Source organism: Vipera berus (assembly GCF_964194415.1).
Source record: "Vipera berus genome assembly, chromosome: Z".
NCBI classification, from domain to species: Eukaryota; Metazoa; Chordata; class Lepidosauria; order Squamata; family Viperidae; genus Vipera; species Vipera berus.
This window is the reverse complement of record NC_138205.1, coordinates 133,719,512-133,735,398: the sequence shown is the minus strand read 5'-3', so window position 1 is coordinate 133,735,398 and position 15,887 is coordinate 133,719,512. Positions and strand designations below refer to the sequence as shown.

Sequence of the window (15,887 nt, the reverse complement as noted above, 5' to 3'; positions counted from 1 at the left end):
CTCCCCCCCCCGCAAAGTCTTTCGGACAAGCACACGCTCTGTTCCCAAGTAGACCCTTTAATGACAGACGGATACAGCAGCAGTAAAGGTATTGGGGAGGGGGCCTCCGAGGCTGCCGTGGAACGCCGTAGTCCAGCCTTTATCTCCGCGAGTGCTAGACGGGCTCGCCAGGTTGTCGGGGCGGCTGTCCCGGAGTCGGCCAGGGGATCCGTCCCCGGGTAGGCGGTTGTGTGTGTGTGTGTGTGGTGTGTGTGGTGTGTCTTCAGCAGGCGAACTCCTCGAAGCTGGTCAGAGCGGCGTGACGAGGTAGCCCGCTCGTGGGGTAGCCGACCACGATGCTGTCCGAGTGGCCGCGCAGCGGATGGCAGGCGCTCTGCGGTGGGGGCAGAGATGGAAAAAGAGGGGCGTTAGGGGTGGAGATGGGCGGGCAGGGCTCACAGTGCCCTCCCCCCTGGCCTTCGGTCCACCCCCTCCCTCCGGGGTGGGGGACCAGGAGAGAGAGGGAGGGAGGGGGTGAGACCGCTACCTGGGTGGAGGGGACAGCTGGCCGCGGGGGAGGTCCACATACTCCTGGCGCAGGTGGGATGCCAAATGGAAGCGGGAAGGGAGAGAAGAGGGGTGGTGACGGGGTGAAAGCGGGGAGGGGGGGAGAGAAAGAGGGGTGGGGCGGAGAAACGGCAATGAGGTGAGACCCTGGCAGGGGGGGAGACGCCAGAGGACACAGGCGGTGAAAAAAATGGGCAAGGGTGTTTCGGAGCACGTACGTAACGTCATGGATGCTGCCCCCCCAAACCTCCTTACTGCTGCTGGGTCTCTCTTAAGGACACCCCCCAATTGGGTCTCAAGCTCCCTGCTGGTTTTCAGGAGGGAGGGGGGGTCTCAGGGGCTAGGTTGAGTGTGTGTGTGTGTGTGTGTGCCACCTACCAGGTTGTCGCTGTTGCTGTGCTGGGCCTCCTTCCGGCCCTGGTAGTAACTGGACAGCTTGTCGCGCAGCACCTGCCCAGGAAGAGGCGAAAGGGCTAGCAGAAGCCGTGCGGGTGGGGGGGGGGCGACACAGAGCCAGGCTGAAGCGGGCACAGAGGACCCCAAAGCCCATCCCGGAGCAGGTGGGACCAGATCCTCAGCCCCCTACTTCGTTTCCGGGCGGGGGAGGAAGAAGGGAGCCGGAACGAGAAGGCGCTTGGCACCTCCGCCTGGCATCCCCGCTGTTTTTCGGGCGTCGGGAAGTGGGCCACGCCGCTCCTACCCTGGTGCCACTTACCTCGTACAGATAATCAAAGATCTCCAGCAGGGTGAGCAGGCTGGCCCCGATGAACAGGCCCATTTGGCCCCCAATGTCCCCTGCAAGGGCAAAGCGGGCGCCGTCAAGAGCGCCGGCGCCCTTCCCTGGGCGCCGGCGGCACTCACCCTCCCGCCAACATTCAGGGGGCATCCATCAATCCAGAGGTTCCCCCCCCAACCTTTCGGGCACCGGGGACTGGTTCGGCGGAGACAGGCTTTCCCGTAGACCGGAGGGCGCACGGTTTTTTCTGTGCTGCCCGCATCCCGCGGACGGGGCTTCTCTGTGCGGCTGGTGCGCCGCGGCTCGCAGCTCGGGGATTGGAGACCCCTGCATTAATGCTCCAGTCTCCGGCCCGGCCTTCTGGATGTGGGGGGGGGGGTGGTCAAGGATGCGCCAAGCCCAGGCCTCAATTTCCCCGCCGGCTGCCCACGTGCGGAATGTAGCCTCCAAATTGTTAAGATGGAGCTTTGAGGGGAGCGGGGGGTTAGTTTTGCAGGGTGAAAGCAGCCCCTGCCTTGGAAGCGCTTCCTGGGGTGCCGGCCGTGGCTCCCCCTGCCTCTTTGGCCAGATGGTGGTGTATGGTGGGGTCCTTGGGGGTCTCTGAGCTGGGTGGTTTTCCTTGGAGACGTTTCACAACCCAACTAGGGAACATGATCAGTGCAAGAAGGGAGGGGGATGTGTGTGTGGAGGTGCAGGAGGAGGAAGAGAAGAAGAGAAAGAAAAAGAGGAAGGAAGAGAAAAAGAAATAAAGAAAGAGAAAGAGAAAGAAAAAAAGAGAAAGAAAAGAAGAGAAAGAAAAAGAAAGAAAGAAAGAAGAAAGAAAGAAGAAAGAAAGAAAGAAAGAAAGAAAGAAAGAAAGAAGAAAGAAAGAAAGAAAAAGAAAGAAAGAAAGAAAGAAAGAAAGAAAGATTGGACTGGGGGGTCCCTGGTGCTCTCTGAGCTGGGTGGTTTCCTTGGAGACGTCTCGTGACCCAACTAGGGAACATGATCAGTGTAAGAAGGGAGGGGGGCTTTGCGGAGATGCAGGAGGAGAAGGAAGAGAAGAAGAAGAGAAAGAAAAAAGAAAGAGAGAAAGGAAGGAAAAAAGAGAAAGAAAAAGAAAAAAAGAGAAAGAAAGAAAAAGAAAGAAAGAAAGAGAAGAAAGAGGAAAGAAAGAAAGAAAGAAAGAAAGAAAGAAAGAAAGAAAGAAAGAAAGAAAGAAAGAAAGAAAGAAAGAAAGAAAGAAAAAGGATTGTGGGGTCCTTGGTGCTCTCTGAGCTGGCAGACGTTTCATGACCCAACTAGGGAACCTCATCAGTGTAAGAAGGGAGGGGGGTTTGCGGAGGTGGAGGAAGGGAGGAGGAGGAAGAGGAGGAGAAGGAGAAAGAAAAGAAAAAGAAAGAAAGAAAGAAAGACAGACAGAAAGACAGAAAGAAAGAAAGACAGAAAGAAAGACAGAAAGAAAGAAAGAAAGAAAGAAAGAAAGGATTGTGGGGTCGTTGGTGCTCTCTGAGCTGGCAGACGTCTCAGGACCCAACTAGGGAACCTCATCAGTGCTAGGGAGGAGGAGGAGGAGGAGGAGGAGGAGGACTGTGGGGCCCTCGCTGCTCTCTGCGCCCCGTGTTTTCCTTGCAGACCTTTTGCAACCCAACTAGGCAACGCCATCCGCGCATCCAATCTTTCAGGATTGGGTGGGTGGGGAAATGGATGATCCCACCCTTGATTGAACTGCCCGGAGAAACTGAAGCCGAAGGTCATTTCTGCGTCCAGATGGAGGTGGGTCAGAACCCGCAGGGGCATGAGATAATGGTGGTGGGGGGCAAAGGCTTTGGAACCCCCCCTCCGGCAAGGCAGGAACACAGCCTCCCTCCAAGCCGACAGGAGGAGGAGGAGAACCGGGGAAGGGGCTGGCCGAGACCCTAGGGGCCAACACCCGCCAGGAGGGAGACCCGCGGGGTCCTGCGCATCGGCTCGGCCCGCCACGGGTTCAAGACACACACACACACCCTGCTCCAAAGGCGGACAGTGGCGGCCCAGCTCCCCGTCCCGATGCCCCGGCTCTCCCGGGCCGCTCACTCACCCAGCAGGCTGGCCACCTCGTAGGCCTTCTTCTGCTCGATGGTCTCGTAGTTCAGGGCCTCGAAGAAGATGTCCAGCACCAGTAGGTTCTCCCTGTGGGGACCGGAGGGTCACCTGGGGCGTCGACGGAGGGCAGCGGGCACCCACGCCGGTCCTTCTGCGCTGTACTGGCAGACTTTCCCCAACCTCTCCGGCTTGCGGACCGGGGGTGGTGGTGGAGGGTGGGTGGGAAAGAGCGGACGGATTCACGCGAGCAGCAGGCACCCGCTGCTCCATTCGCGCGAGGGGTGGACGTGGGTGGGCCGCTCCATTCGCGCCAGCGACAGGCATGTGTGTGCCGCTCCATTCGCGCGAGGGGTGGACGTGGGTGGGCCGCTCCATTCGCGCCAGCGGCAGGCATGTGTGTGCAGCTCCATTCGCGCGAGGGGTGGACGTGGGTGGGCCGCTCCATTCGCGCCAGCGGCAGGCATGTGTGTGCAGCTCCATTCGCGCGAGGGGTGGACGTGGGTGGGCTGCTCCATTCGCGCGAGTGGCAGGCATGTGTGTGCCGCTCCATTTGCGCGAGGGGTGGACGTGGGCAGGCCGCTCCATTCGCGCGAGCAGCAGGCATGTGTGTGCAGCTCCATTCGCGCGAGGGGTGGACGTGGGCGGGTCGCTCCATTCGCGCGAGCAGCAGGCATGTGTGTGCAGCTCCATTCGTGCGAGGGGTGGACGTGGGCGGGTCGCTCCATTCGCGTGAGCGGCAGGCATGTGTGTGCAGCTCCATTTGCACGACAGGTGGACGTGGGTGTGCCGCACCATTCACGCGAGCGGCAGGCATGTGTGTGCAGCTCCATTCGCGCGAGGGGTGGACGTGGGCGGGTCGCTCCATTCGCGCGAGCAGCAGGCATGTGTGTGCAGCTCCATTCGCGCGAGGGGTGGACGTGGGCAGGCCGCTCCATTCGCGCGAGCAGCAGGCATGTGTGTGCAGCTCCATTCGCGCGAGGGGTGGACGTGGGTGTGCCGCACCATTCGCGCGAGTGGCAGGCATGTGTGTGTAGCTCCATTTGAGCGAGGGGTGGACACATCTGGAGCTGCCTTTGAGCGAGAGGTGGACGTGTGTGTGTGCAGCTCCATTTGAGCGAAGGGTGGACACATCTGGAGCTGCCTTTGAGCGAGGGCTGGACGTTTGTGTGTGCAGCTCCGTTTGAGCGACTGCTGCATCTCCACTTGTGCGAGCGGCAGGCACGTGCCTGCAGCTGCAGTCGTACGAGCAGCAGCCATGCGTGTGCAGCTGCATTTCCGCACGCAGCTCCCTTTGCGCCAGAGGTGAGCACACATGCGCAGCTGCTTTTGCGCGAGCGGCAGGCAGGTGGGCGCAGCTTTGAGGGAGTGGTGGACGTGTGTGTGCAGCTCCACTGGTCCGAGCGGCAGGCACGTGTCTGCAGCTCGATTTGGGCGAGGGGTGGACGTAGATGTCCAGCTCCGTGTGCGCGAGCGGCAGGCCCGTATGTGCAGCTGCATTCGCGCAAGGAGCAGGCACGGGTGTGCGGCTGCATTCGCGTGAGCGGCAGGCGCGCCCGGGCGCTTTCCCGCTGCCAGCGTAAGCGAAGACGCGCACTTCTGCATCCCGGTTCCGATGGGCTTTTCGGCCCGGTAGTAGTGGGCTGCAGCCCAGAGGTTGGGGACCCCCTGCCGTAGCGGGTTTCTCTTTGGTCAGTGCAGCCCGGTGGGCTGAGCGGGTCCATGGCAGGATAGCCACAGGGGTGACGGGTGTGGGGCCCATGTCGCCCCTCCCCCCGGCGCGTGGGCATGCAGGGCGGGGGCCACTCACGCAATGTACTGCTCGCTCCGATTGTACTTCCTCGCGAGATACTTCGCCGAGGCCTTGCTAGGGATCTTGACCACGGAGAGCTCCTTGCTGTAGCGCACCGCCTCGCAAGGCATCTGGCAGGAGCAGAAGCCGTCATCCTTCTCCACCAAGAACTCTGGAGCAAAGCGGGGGGAAGGCCACGTTGCTCACCACAGGCACCCACCTCCACACCCTCCCCGTCCCCGGAGGGTGAGGTTGTGTGTGTGTGGGGTGTGTGTGTGTGTGTCCCGGCTCACCCAGGGCGGGGTCCGCACATTCCTTGTACTGCTCCGGGCTGCAGACGTTGGCGTTGCCTGTCCGGGGGGGGGAGGGGAAGAGCAGAGATCAGTGGGGGGCGGGGGCGAGAATCCTAGTGGACGGATCCCTGAAACGGATCCCCCCCCTCTCTATATATTTATTTTATTTATTTATTTATTTTATTTTATTAAACTTATATACCGCCCTTCTCCCGTAGGACTCAGGGCGGTTCACAAGGTTTTTTTAAAACAATGCAACAAGTTACAAAAATTAAAAACAATTAAAATAATTACACTAACCTTGAAATATAACCCAATTACAATATATATATATACTGCTCAAAAAAATAAAGGGAACAGAAAGTAAGACATCCTACTATTAAATATAGTACATTGTGTTGTTTAAGTGTTCCCTTTATTTTTTTTTGAGCAGTATATATCTATATCCATCTTTCTCCTCTCCTCTCTCCACCTCTTCCATCTCTCTTTCCCCCCTCTCTCTATATATCCGTCTCTCCATTTCTCTCCATCTTTCTCGTTCCCCATCACTCCCTCTCTTACCATCTTTCTCCCTCTCCCTCTTTCTCCCTCCCTCTCTCTTTCTCTCTCCATCTTCCTCTCTCTCTTTCTGTGCCCATCTCTCTCCAGCTCTCTCCATCTTTCTCCCTCCCTCTCTATACCTCCCTTTCTCCCTCCCTCTCTTTCTCTCTCCAACTTCCTCTCTCTCTTTCTGTGCCCATCTCTCCAGCTCTCTCCATCTTTCTCTCTCCCTCTCCCTCTATTCCTCCCTCTTTCTCCCTCCCTCTTTCTCTCCAACTTCCTCTCTCTCTCTTTCTGTGCCCATCTCTCTCCATCTTTCTCTCTCCCTCTCCCTCTCTCTCTATACCTCCCTCTTTCTCCCTCCCTCTCTCTTTCTCTCTCCAACTTCCTCTCTCTCTTTCTGTGCCCATCTCTCTCCATCTCTCTCCATCTTTCTCCCTCTCCCTCTCTCTATACCTCCCTCTTTCTCCCTCCCTCTCTCTTTCTCTCTCCACCTCTTCCATCTCTCTCCTCTCCCCCTCCCTCTCCCTCCCTCTCTCTCTCTTTCTCTCGTATCACGACTTTTCCTCCATTGCTGGAGCTCGGGTGGGCGCCCTTTCGGCATCCGGCCCGTGCGCTGGCAGTGTGACGCCCATGAACTAAGAGCCCGGAGACAAAAACATACGTAGGACAGTTGCTGCTGGAATTGGGAATGGCCGGCCTTGGAGAAAGGACGGACTGCGGGGGGTGGGGGTGGGGGTGGGACATGATAGCAGCCTTCCAGGATTTGAGGGGCCGCCCCCAAGGAAAAGGGGGAGGGGGTAGTCCGCCTCTTCTCCAAAGCACCAGGACGAGAAACGACGGGTGGGAACCCGTCGAGGTGAGAGGCAACCTGGAATCCAAGAGAAACTTCCCGACGGCGAGAAGACAAACCAGTGGAACTGCTTGCCACCAGATGAAGCCGGGGATCCTCCATGGCTGGAGGTTTTCCGGAAGAGACGTCTTGTCTCGTCTCCACTGCTTGGGCCGTAGGTCGGACTAGAGAACCTCCAAGGTCCCTTTCCGGCTCGATTCCCAGGCCCCGAGAAGGGAATAGACCGAGCTCAGCCCTCCCTCCCCCATACACACACCAGGCATCTCCCCCCCACACACACAACCTGACCTGGCATATGCACCATGCGGCAGTTGCAGTTCTCAGCCAGGTAGCGCGTCTCGCAGTCGATCCGGCAGGCAGCCGCGCTGTAGTTGGGGAAGAACGCCGACTCGGTGGGGCTGGCCTGGCAGTCCCCCCAGGGGGCCGGGAGGTAGAAGAGCTGCGGGGCGACAGCGGGGCGAGGGTCAGCCCACCCTGGAGAAGGGACCCCGGGAGTCCCCAGATCTCTCTCTCTCTCACACACACACACAAAGCTCCGGATTCCGGGTGTGTGTGTGTGATTTGGTCCCGCTGGGAGGGATGCCCCACCAGCCGTATCCCACCGGAGGCGTCAAGCGAAGCAATACCCTCTGCTCTTGGCAGGAGACGAAGGTCTGGAAGCCGGGGGCGACTCCGAAGCCCAGCTGGTCGATGGACGGGGGCTCGCCCTGGCTGTGGATCTGCACCTTCACGCCCGCTTCGTAGGAGGTCTCGTCTGCGAGGCAGAGAGGGAGAGGGGGTTGTTATCCTCGGTCAGGGGGGAGGCTCAAGGGGACCCTTCCCCGCTTCCCCGGCCCCTCCTGGCTACTCCCAGGCCCCCCGCCGGCTGCCGATGCTCTCCATCCAGGAGGATGCTGGGCCCGCCGTCGCCCGAGCCGCCGTGCCCCTCTCCTCCCCGGAGACCCTGGTGTTTACCGAGCGATGGAGGAAGACCACCCCCAGCCCGCATTGGCAGCCCTACTCTGGCGCCCTCCGACGGGCAGACCGGAGCCTCTCGGCTGCAGGCCCACGAGGATCTCGGGAAGGAGGGAGGGAGGGGTGCGGAGCGCTGACCGGTGTCCCCCCAGATGGGCAGGTACTCGTCCTGTTGGATGTTTAGCATCAGCTCCAGGCCGTTGCCCGTCCCGCCCTTGACCGTGGTCAGCAGCTCGTAGCCGGCAGCCCCCGAGTTGAAGGTGTAGCACTTGCCCAGCCGGGTGAAACTCTGCGGGGGGGCAGGGGGGGAGAGGGAGAGACAGTCATACCCAGGTAGGGAGAGAGAGAGAGAGAGAGAGAGAGAGAGAGAGAGAGAGAGAGGGAAAGAGAGAGGGAGGGAAAGAGAGATGGAGAGGAGAGAGAGGGAGAGATGGAGAGAGATTATAAGAAAGGGAGTGATGGCAAAGAGAAAGATGGAGAGACATGGAGAGAGAGGAAGAGATGGAGATACACACACACACACACACAATTTAGAGAGAGAGGAGGGGGCGGGGAAGAGGAGAGAGGGAAGAGAGGACAGAGGGAGAAAGATGGAGATATATATATATAGAGAGAGGGAGTGATGGGGAAAGAGAAAAATGGAGAGAGGGAAAGATGGATATATAGAGAGGGGGGAGAGAAAAAATGGAGAGCTGGAGGTAGGAGAGGGAGAGAGACAAGGAGATATCTATCTATCTATCTATCTATCTATCTATCTATCTATCTATCTATCCAACTGTTATCTATTTATCCATCCATCCATCCGTTATCTCTATCTATCCATCTATCCATCCATCATGGATGTATATGTATATCATCTATCTCTATCTCTATCTCTATCTATCTATCTATCTATCTATCTATCTATCATGGATGTATATCTATGTATGTCATCTATCTAATCTATATCATCTCTCTCTCTCTCTCTCTCTCTCTCTCTCTCTCTCTCTCTCTATCTATCCATCCGTCCGTTATCTGTCTGTGTCTGTCTGTCTATCTATCTATCCATCCATCATGGATGTATATGTATATCATCTATCTAATCTATATCATATCTCTCTCTCTCTCTCTCTCTCTCTCTCCATCCCCTATCTATCTATCTATCTATCTATCTATCTATCTATCTATCTATCTATCTATCTATCTATCTATCTATCATCTATCTATCTTGGATGTATATCTATGTATATCATCTATCTAATCTATCATCTATCTATCTATCCATCCATCATCTGTCTGTGTCTGTCTATCCATCCAACTGTTATCTGTCTGTCTATTTATCCATCTATCCGTTATCTCTCTGTCTATCCATCCATCCATCATGTCTGTCTTGTCTATCTCTGTCTCTATCTCTCTATCATCTATCTATATATCTATCTATCTATCTATTTATCTATCTATCATCTATCTATCTATCTATCTATCTATCTATCTATCTATCCGTTATCTATTTATCCATTCATCTGTTATCTATCTATCTATCTATCATCTATCTATCTCTATCCACCCATCTATCCATCCATCCGTTATCTGTCTGTGTCTGTCTGTCTGTCTATCTATCTATAGAGAGAGGAAGTTGGAGAGAGAAAGAGTGGAGAGAGGGATATATATATATATATATATATATATATATATATATATATATATATATATATATATATATATATACAGAGAGAAAGAGGGAGAGTTGGAGAGAGAGGAATACAGAGAGAGAGGGGGAGAAAGAGGGAGAGGTGGAAAGAGAGGCAGAGACGGAGGAGAGAGAGAGAGAGAGAGAGAGGGCAAGAGCGAGCGGGTGATGGGGAAAGAGAAAGAGGGAAAGATGGATATATAGAGAGAGAGAGGGAGAAAGGGAGAGAGAGAGAGGGAGGGAGGTGGAGAGGGACACACACACACACACACACACACACACACACAGAGGGGAAGTCAGAGAGAGAAAGAGATGGAGAGAGAGGGATAGAGAGAGAGGGGGGGAGAAAGAGAGGCAGAGACGGAGAGGAGAGAGAGAGAGAGACGGCAAGAGCGAGCGGGTGATGGGGAAAGAGAGAGAGGGGGAGAGAGGGAGAGGTGCCTGGGGAGAGACGATGGACTTTGGGGGTGCCCTTCTGCTCCCCACCCCGCAGGGCTTAATTCCTTCCGATGCTCTTCCAAGTTCTGAAACCCCACCCCACCCCCGGCCCTTTCGTTACGCGCCCTGGGCAGAGGGGTCCAGAGGACGTTAACTGGATCCACAGAGGATCCCTGTTATTTATTTGCGTTGTTTTGGCGTCCTCCCCCCCTCCCCGACCCCCTCCCCACTGACCGGCCCCTTCCCTGCCTGAAGCCCCCTCCCCCCTCCCCATCAAAACCACCAAGGACTGAGGAGCAACCGCTAATACTCGACGGATGAGGGCAGCCGGGCCCAACGTTCTCCGTCGCTAAGCGAGACAGTGGGGTTTTAGCCCCGTCCGACGACCGCACTGGCCGCCGGGCTTAGGCAAAACCCCTGCCGTCCTTCAGCGAGCCGGCTGGCCGCTTAGCGAACCCGGCCTCCCCGCTCGGGTTTGGCGTCTCGGTTGGTCGCGAAAGCCGGGACGAAGGATGAGCCGGTTGCCGCGTTCGGACCCACGACCGCGGGGTCCTCAGCTAGTGTGAAAACCAGGAAAGGATGCACGCTCCCCTGTAAAGCCCAACTTTGTGCCCTCCAGGCCCCAGCCGGGAGAATAAGGAAAGAACCCTAATAAGCAGGGGGTTGGACTAGATGACCTCCACGGTCCCTCCCAACTCTGTTATTCTGTAAGGGTCTCTTGCTTGAGCAGGGGGTTGGACTAGATGATCTCCACGGTCCCTTCCAACTACTACTACTAAATAGAAATAATAGAAATAGAATATGGCTCTCCTGCTTGAGCAGGGGGTTGGACTAGATGACCTCCAAGGTCCCTTCCAACTACTACTACTACTACTACTATTAAATAGAAATAATAGAAATAGAAATAGAATATGGCTCTCCTACTTGAGCAGGCAGTTGGACTAGATGACCTCCAAGGTCCCTTACTACTACTACTACTACTACTACTACTACTACTACTAAATAGAAATAATAGAAATAGAATATGGCTCTCTTGCTTGAGCAGGGGGTTGGACTAGATGACCTCCAAGGTCCCTTCCAACTACTACTACTACTACTACTACTACTACTACTACTACTGCTACTAAGAAATAGAAATAAATAGAAATAGAAATAAATAGAAATAGAAATAAATAGAAATAGAAATAAATAGAAATAGAAATAAATAGAAATAGAACATGGGTCTCCTGCTTTAGCAGGGGGGTTGGACTAGATGACCTCCAAGGTCCCTTCCGGCTGTATTCTATCAAAGAAGGCAGTAAGAGTCACCCGGCATGATCTGTTTTTTTGACAACCCCACGTCGGCTTTGGGGAATGACTTGGTTCGCCTCTTGGTGTTTCGCCGATTCCTTGCTTGATTATCTTTTTCCCGGGATCTTCCCAGGTACTGAGGTCAGGCTGATAGGTCTGTCGTTTCCTGAATCCAGTTTTACACACCCCCCCCTTTTAAAAGAATTGTTCTTCAAGACGCTGCCTTGTGGTCAGGCCCTCCGCCCTCCGCGTTCGGCGGACGCAACTGGAGGTCAAGTTGCCCGCGGAGACGTAAAAAGGCCAGTCCTGCATCTGGGCCCTGATGGATTCCCTCCTTGTGTGTGTGTGTGTGTGTGTGAAGGGGTGTGCCTGGCTAGCAGATTCAGGGAAGGCGTTCCGGTGTTTCTGGCCTCTGGGCGTTTTCAGCGCTCCTGCGGCTCCCTCTACGAAGCTCTCGAAAATCTCACGGGTCGCTTGACAGAGAAGGCAGGGAAGGGCCAGGCTAGATGGCCTCAGGGTTCCTCCTCCTCGCCCCTTCCCCCCCTCCCGTGTGTAGACCCGCCCCCCCCAAATTGACGCAGAGCCCTCAGCCGTGAGATAGGCACCCAAGAGGCAGCGTCTCTGCTGTCGGGCTCAGATATCGCTCACTCGGCGTACGCTGCCTCCCAATACGGCTGATGCAGTGCCGGGGTGTGTAACCGGAGCGCCCTTCGGGAGCAGAGAGGGAGGAAGGGCCGGAAGCTGCCACCGCCGCCACCAGCCAACCCCGCCGCCATCTCTTGACACCCCTAGGGACCCTTTTTTCCCCTCAACCCACTTCGCCCGGCATCCAGAGAAACACGGCGCTGGAAGAGGATGAGGGCTGGGGAAGAGTCGCACAGTTCGGGGCGCTGAGCTTCGCCGGGGCAGCTGCCCCCCTTCTTTGAGAGCTAGCCTGGAGAAGGCGACTGGCATCGCCCCTATGCATGCTGGGCCCTGCCCCCCAACAAAGGAATTGGCACCAGGAAAGCACAGAAGCCACCCAATGGTCTCTTACCACAGGGGTCCCCAACCTGTGGGCCACGGCCCGATAGTGGGCCGTAAGCCGCTGAGCACTGGGTGACAGGACAAGCTGGCCAGTGCGTGCACACACACCCCACTTGTGCTAGCTCTGCAGCTGCGGGGCGCAAAAACAGGACACTGCGCCTCGCGGTGCAAAAAAGGGCTGCCATTGCACCTTGGGGTCCAAAAACGGGCTGCTGCCGCACCTCAAGGTACAAAAACGGGACGACGCGTGCCTCGGCGAGCAAAAAACGGGACGCCCCTGTGCTGTAGGGTGCAAAAATGGGACACCGCCACACCTCGGGGTGCAAAAACAGGCTGCCATCGCACCTTGGGGTCCAAAAACGGGGCACTGCCGCACCTCGAGCTGCAAAAACGGGACGCATGCCTCGGTGAGCAAAAGATTGGACGCCCCCGTGCCGCAGGGTGCAAAAATGGGAGACCGCCACACCTCGGGGTGCAAAAACGGGCTGCCACCGCACCTGCTCCTAAGGGGAGGGCCCGGTTCAGTCTGAGTCAAGCCAGCCCTTTTTCCAAGTCGGGAATTCTCCCTCGTCTGCCGTGGGGAGAGGAAGGGGCCACGGGCCGTCTGAGAAGAGTCTCATGGCGAACTTCCCGTCCCGGCAGTGTGCCTCCCCATGGCTAAAGAGGGGCCAGGCCTGGGTCTAGAAGCTCCAGTCACCTTCAGGCACGGAAGCCAGAAGAAGAGCGGGGGCTTCTCTGCAGCCAAAGGGTGGCCCCGGAGCAGAAGCAAGGAGCACTCACGGTGCTGAAGTTCCTGGTGCCACAGGCCCGATTCCCGAAGCGGCATCCCAGCAGCATCTCCTCCAAGGCGTGGCCGGTACGCATCACAAATTCCCGGGTGTCGAAGCTCCGGCTGGGGAAAGCTCGGGAGGCCTCGGGGTCGGGCCAGCCTAAGGCTCGGCCGTACGCTGCGTAGTCAGACAGCTCCACGCCCAGCAGTTCTCGGCCCGCCCAGTACAGATCGTTGGGGGTCAGCCGGGACCTCCGGACCCGGTTGACGTTGCAGAAGGTGACAGCCGGGAAGGCGAGCCCTCGGCTCCCTTCTTCGCCCAGCGCGGTGAGGTGGCTGTACTCGGCGTAATGCCGAATCCGCTCAGCCGCCTCGTACAGGGCGATCCCCAGGGTGGCCAGGACAGCCACAGCCCAGCCCGTGCGGCGCGGTGTCAGGGGCCCCGCCGAGAAGACGTGGCGGATGCCGTGCAAGGTACACCTGCCGGCGAAAGCCACCAGGTCAGGGGCCGCCTCCGCCTCCGAAGACCCCATCGCTGTGGGCTCGCTCTGCTTTTGGCTGCCGAGTGCTGCCACAGCGCTCTGCCACGCCGGGAGGATCGTGTGTCAAAGCTGGAGTCCCACGACGCCGGTCCTGGCAGAGGGAGGGGCCTGGCCTGTAATCCAGATATGCCCCCCCACCCCGGTCAGGTGGGAGCAACCAGGGAAGGGAAGTGGCAAGGAGCACCAAAGGACGCCTCCCTCAAAGCTGGCGTCGATCTGGCGTAGCTGTGAGTGCTCCGCTGGCGGAGCCCAAGGGTGAGGGGGTTCAATGTCGTCTGTGGGAGATTCCTGCTCCCCTTTACTGACCGAGCCGGCGCCCTCTCTCCCCCACCAGGGCCGGCAAGAGGGGTTCTGCTGGGCCAGGAGCCCCCCACACCTTGCTTTCCGGATCGCCGGGAAATGCATCAACACGTCCGCCAGCGACCCTGTCAGAGCAAGGAGACAGGCCGCGCACGGACCTTGAGAATTAAGCAGTGGAACCACCTGCCTCCAGAAGCGGTGAATGCTCCAACACTGGAAGTTTTTAAGAAGAGACTGGCCAGCCATTTGCCTGAAATGAGATAGGGTTTCTTGCCTGAGCAGGGGGTTGGACTAGATGACCTCTAAGGTCCCTTCCAACATCATCATCATCATCATCCTATTATTATCATTATCATTATTATTATTATTATTATTATTATTATTATTATTATTATTATTATTATTATTATTATTATTATTTCAGGGCTTTTTTTCTCATAGAACGCTCAGAACGGAGTTCCGGCACCTTTTTTGGATGGAACCTTGTAGGGTAGGCAAGGCGGGTTGTATGACATGTGTGAGTTCCGGCACCTTTTTCTTTTACAAAAAAAGCACTGATGATGATGATGATGATGGAAGGCATGGCCATGACAGGATGTAGCTCCATTTGAGCGCGGGGTGGACACGGGTGTACGGCTCCCTTTGCGCGGGTGGTGCAGGTCCAAGAAGGCCCCACCCCCCTCTTTGCACCGCTCGGGGGACCCCGATAACTCAGACCAATCTCCCGGTGGCCTCAACGCCTCTCCAAAAAAAGGAGGCAAATGACCAGCGGTCTGCAAGGAGGATAAATCCTCCCGTTTCCCCACCACCACCACCATCCGGTCAGAAGCTGAAGAAGCCTCCGGGATGAGAAGCGAAAACCTCTTCAAAGAAAAACGAGATAGTCCATCTGCCTCGCGAAAAAAAGGACAAAGCGGGATCTGGATGACGGAGATGCTCCGTAGGCCTTCGCGTGTCAGCGCTGGGCAAAAGGACGTGTGTGTGTGTGTGTGTGTGTGTGTGTGGACAACCTGGGCCACACCGCAGCCAGGAGGGAAACGTTTCGGCGGTTCCCATCCCAGGCCCTGCGGGAGGACGCAGCACACCCATGCCAGATGCGGCTGGGCACCGGGCAGCCGTTCGGAAGGGAGCCGGTCTTATTTGCCAAAGGACGGCGCTGGCACCCCCGCAGTTCTCGCCCGGTGGCGGGAGAGAACTTTTCCCGAGTTCAGCTGAGGAAACGTTTTAAATGTTGCTGATGAAAACCTCCTCTGCTTCCCGGAGAGACTTTTCCGAGCGGCTAGGGCATCACGCTAGACCTCAAGGAGCTCTACATGCTGCAGCGGGAGCGGACGCACCTGGGAGCGGACGTCTCCTGTCCTGCCTTGGCCAAGAAATCCCTGCAGCTGTGCACTGGATGTGCCAGACTGATGACAAAGCAGCCAGCCCACCACCCATGTCCCAACGGGACGGGCGAAGTGACGAACGCCCTCCACTTAGGGGCCGGCGGTGCCGCTGCCCTAAGTGATCACGGCAACAGAGTTGCGAGGACTCTCGTCCAACCCGCCGCTCGGCGTGCTACGCCGAAGAAGATATCAAGGAGAGGGATTATTTGACCCTTTTGGTTGGATTGTGCAGGGCCCGCTCATGCAGGGCTCCGCAGCCCGCGAGCTGCGGCCCACTACCGGTCCACGGCCCGGTAGAAAAGAAAGAAAGAAAGAAAGAAAGAAAGAAAGAAAGAAAGAAAGAAAGAAAGAAAGAAAGAAAGAAAGAAAAAAGAAAGAAAGAGAGAAAGAAAAAGAGAAAGAAAGAAAGAGAGAAAGAAAGAAAGAAAGAAAGAAAAAGAAAGAAAGAAAGAAAGAAAGAAAGAAAGAAGGAAGGAAAGAAAGAAAGAAAAAAGAAAGAAAGAGAGAAAGAAAAAGAGAAAGAAAGAAAGAAAAAGAAAGAAAGAAAGAAAGAAAGAAAGAGAAAAAAGAAAGAAAGAGAGAAAGAAAAAGAGAAAGAAAGAAAGAGAGAAAGAAAGAAAGAAAGAAAAAGAAAGAAAGAAAGAAAGAAAGAAAGAAAGAAAGAAAGAAAGAAAGAAAGAAAGAAAGAAAGAA

The 15,887-nt window shown here is 56.3% G+C and overlaps 1 protein-coding gene across 2 annotated transcripts in view; it reads right to left on the bottom strand.

Annotated features, from left to right (window-relative positions):
* Nucleotides 1–49: 49 nt before the first annotated feature.
* ASIC3 (acid sensing ion channel subunit 3) overlaps nucleotides 50–15,887 on the bottom strand; it is a 23,066-nt gene continuing 7,228 nt past the window's right edge. Inside the window, exons 2-11 of one of the 2 annotated variants that reach the window (XM_081344957.1) lie at nucleotides 7,914–8,064; nucleotides 7,448–7,575; nucleotides 7,110–7,260; nucleotides 5,429–5,485; nucleotides 5,154–5,307; nucleotides 3,342–3,433; nucleotides 1,262–1,341; nucleotides 925–996; nucleotides 527–570; nucleotides 50–373 (exon numbers count right to left, since the gene is read on the bottom strand). In XM_081344957.1, the coding sequence (XP_081201083.1) occupies nucleotides 289–373; nucleotides 527–570; nucleotides 925–996; nucleotides 1,262–1,341; nucleotides 3,342–3,433; nucleotides 5,154–5,307; nucleotides 5,429–5,485; nucleotides 7,110–7,260; nucleotides 7,448–7,575; nucleotides 7,914–8,064 (1,014 nt within the window). In that variant the 3' untranslated portion in view covers nucleotides 50–288. The remainder of the gene's footprint in view (nucleotides 374–526; nucleotides 571–924; nucleotides 997–1,261; nucleotides 1,342–3,341; nucleotides 3,434–5,153; nucleotides 5,308–5,428; nucleotides 5,486–7,109; nucleotides 7,261–7,447; nucleotides 7,576–7,913; nucleotides 8,065–15,887) is intronic. The other variant, XM_081344958.1, reaches the window with a different exon arrangement.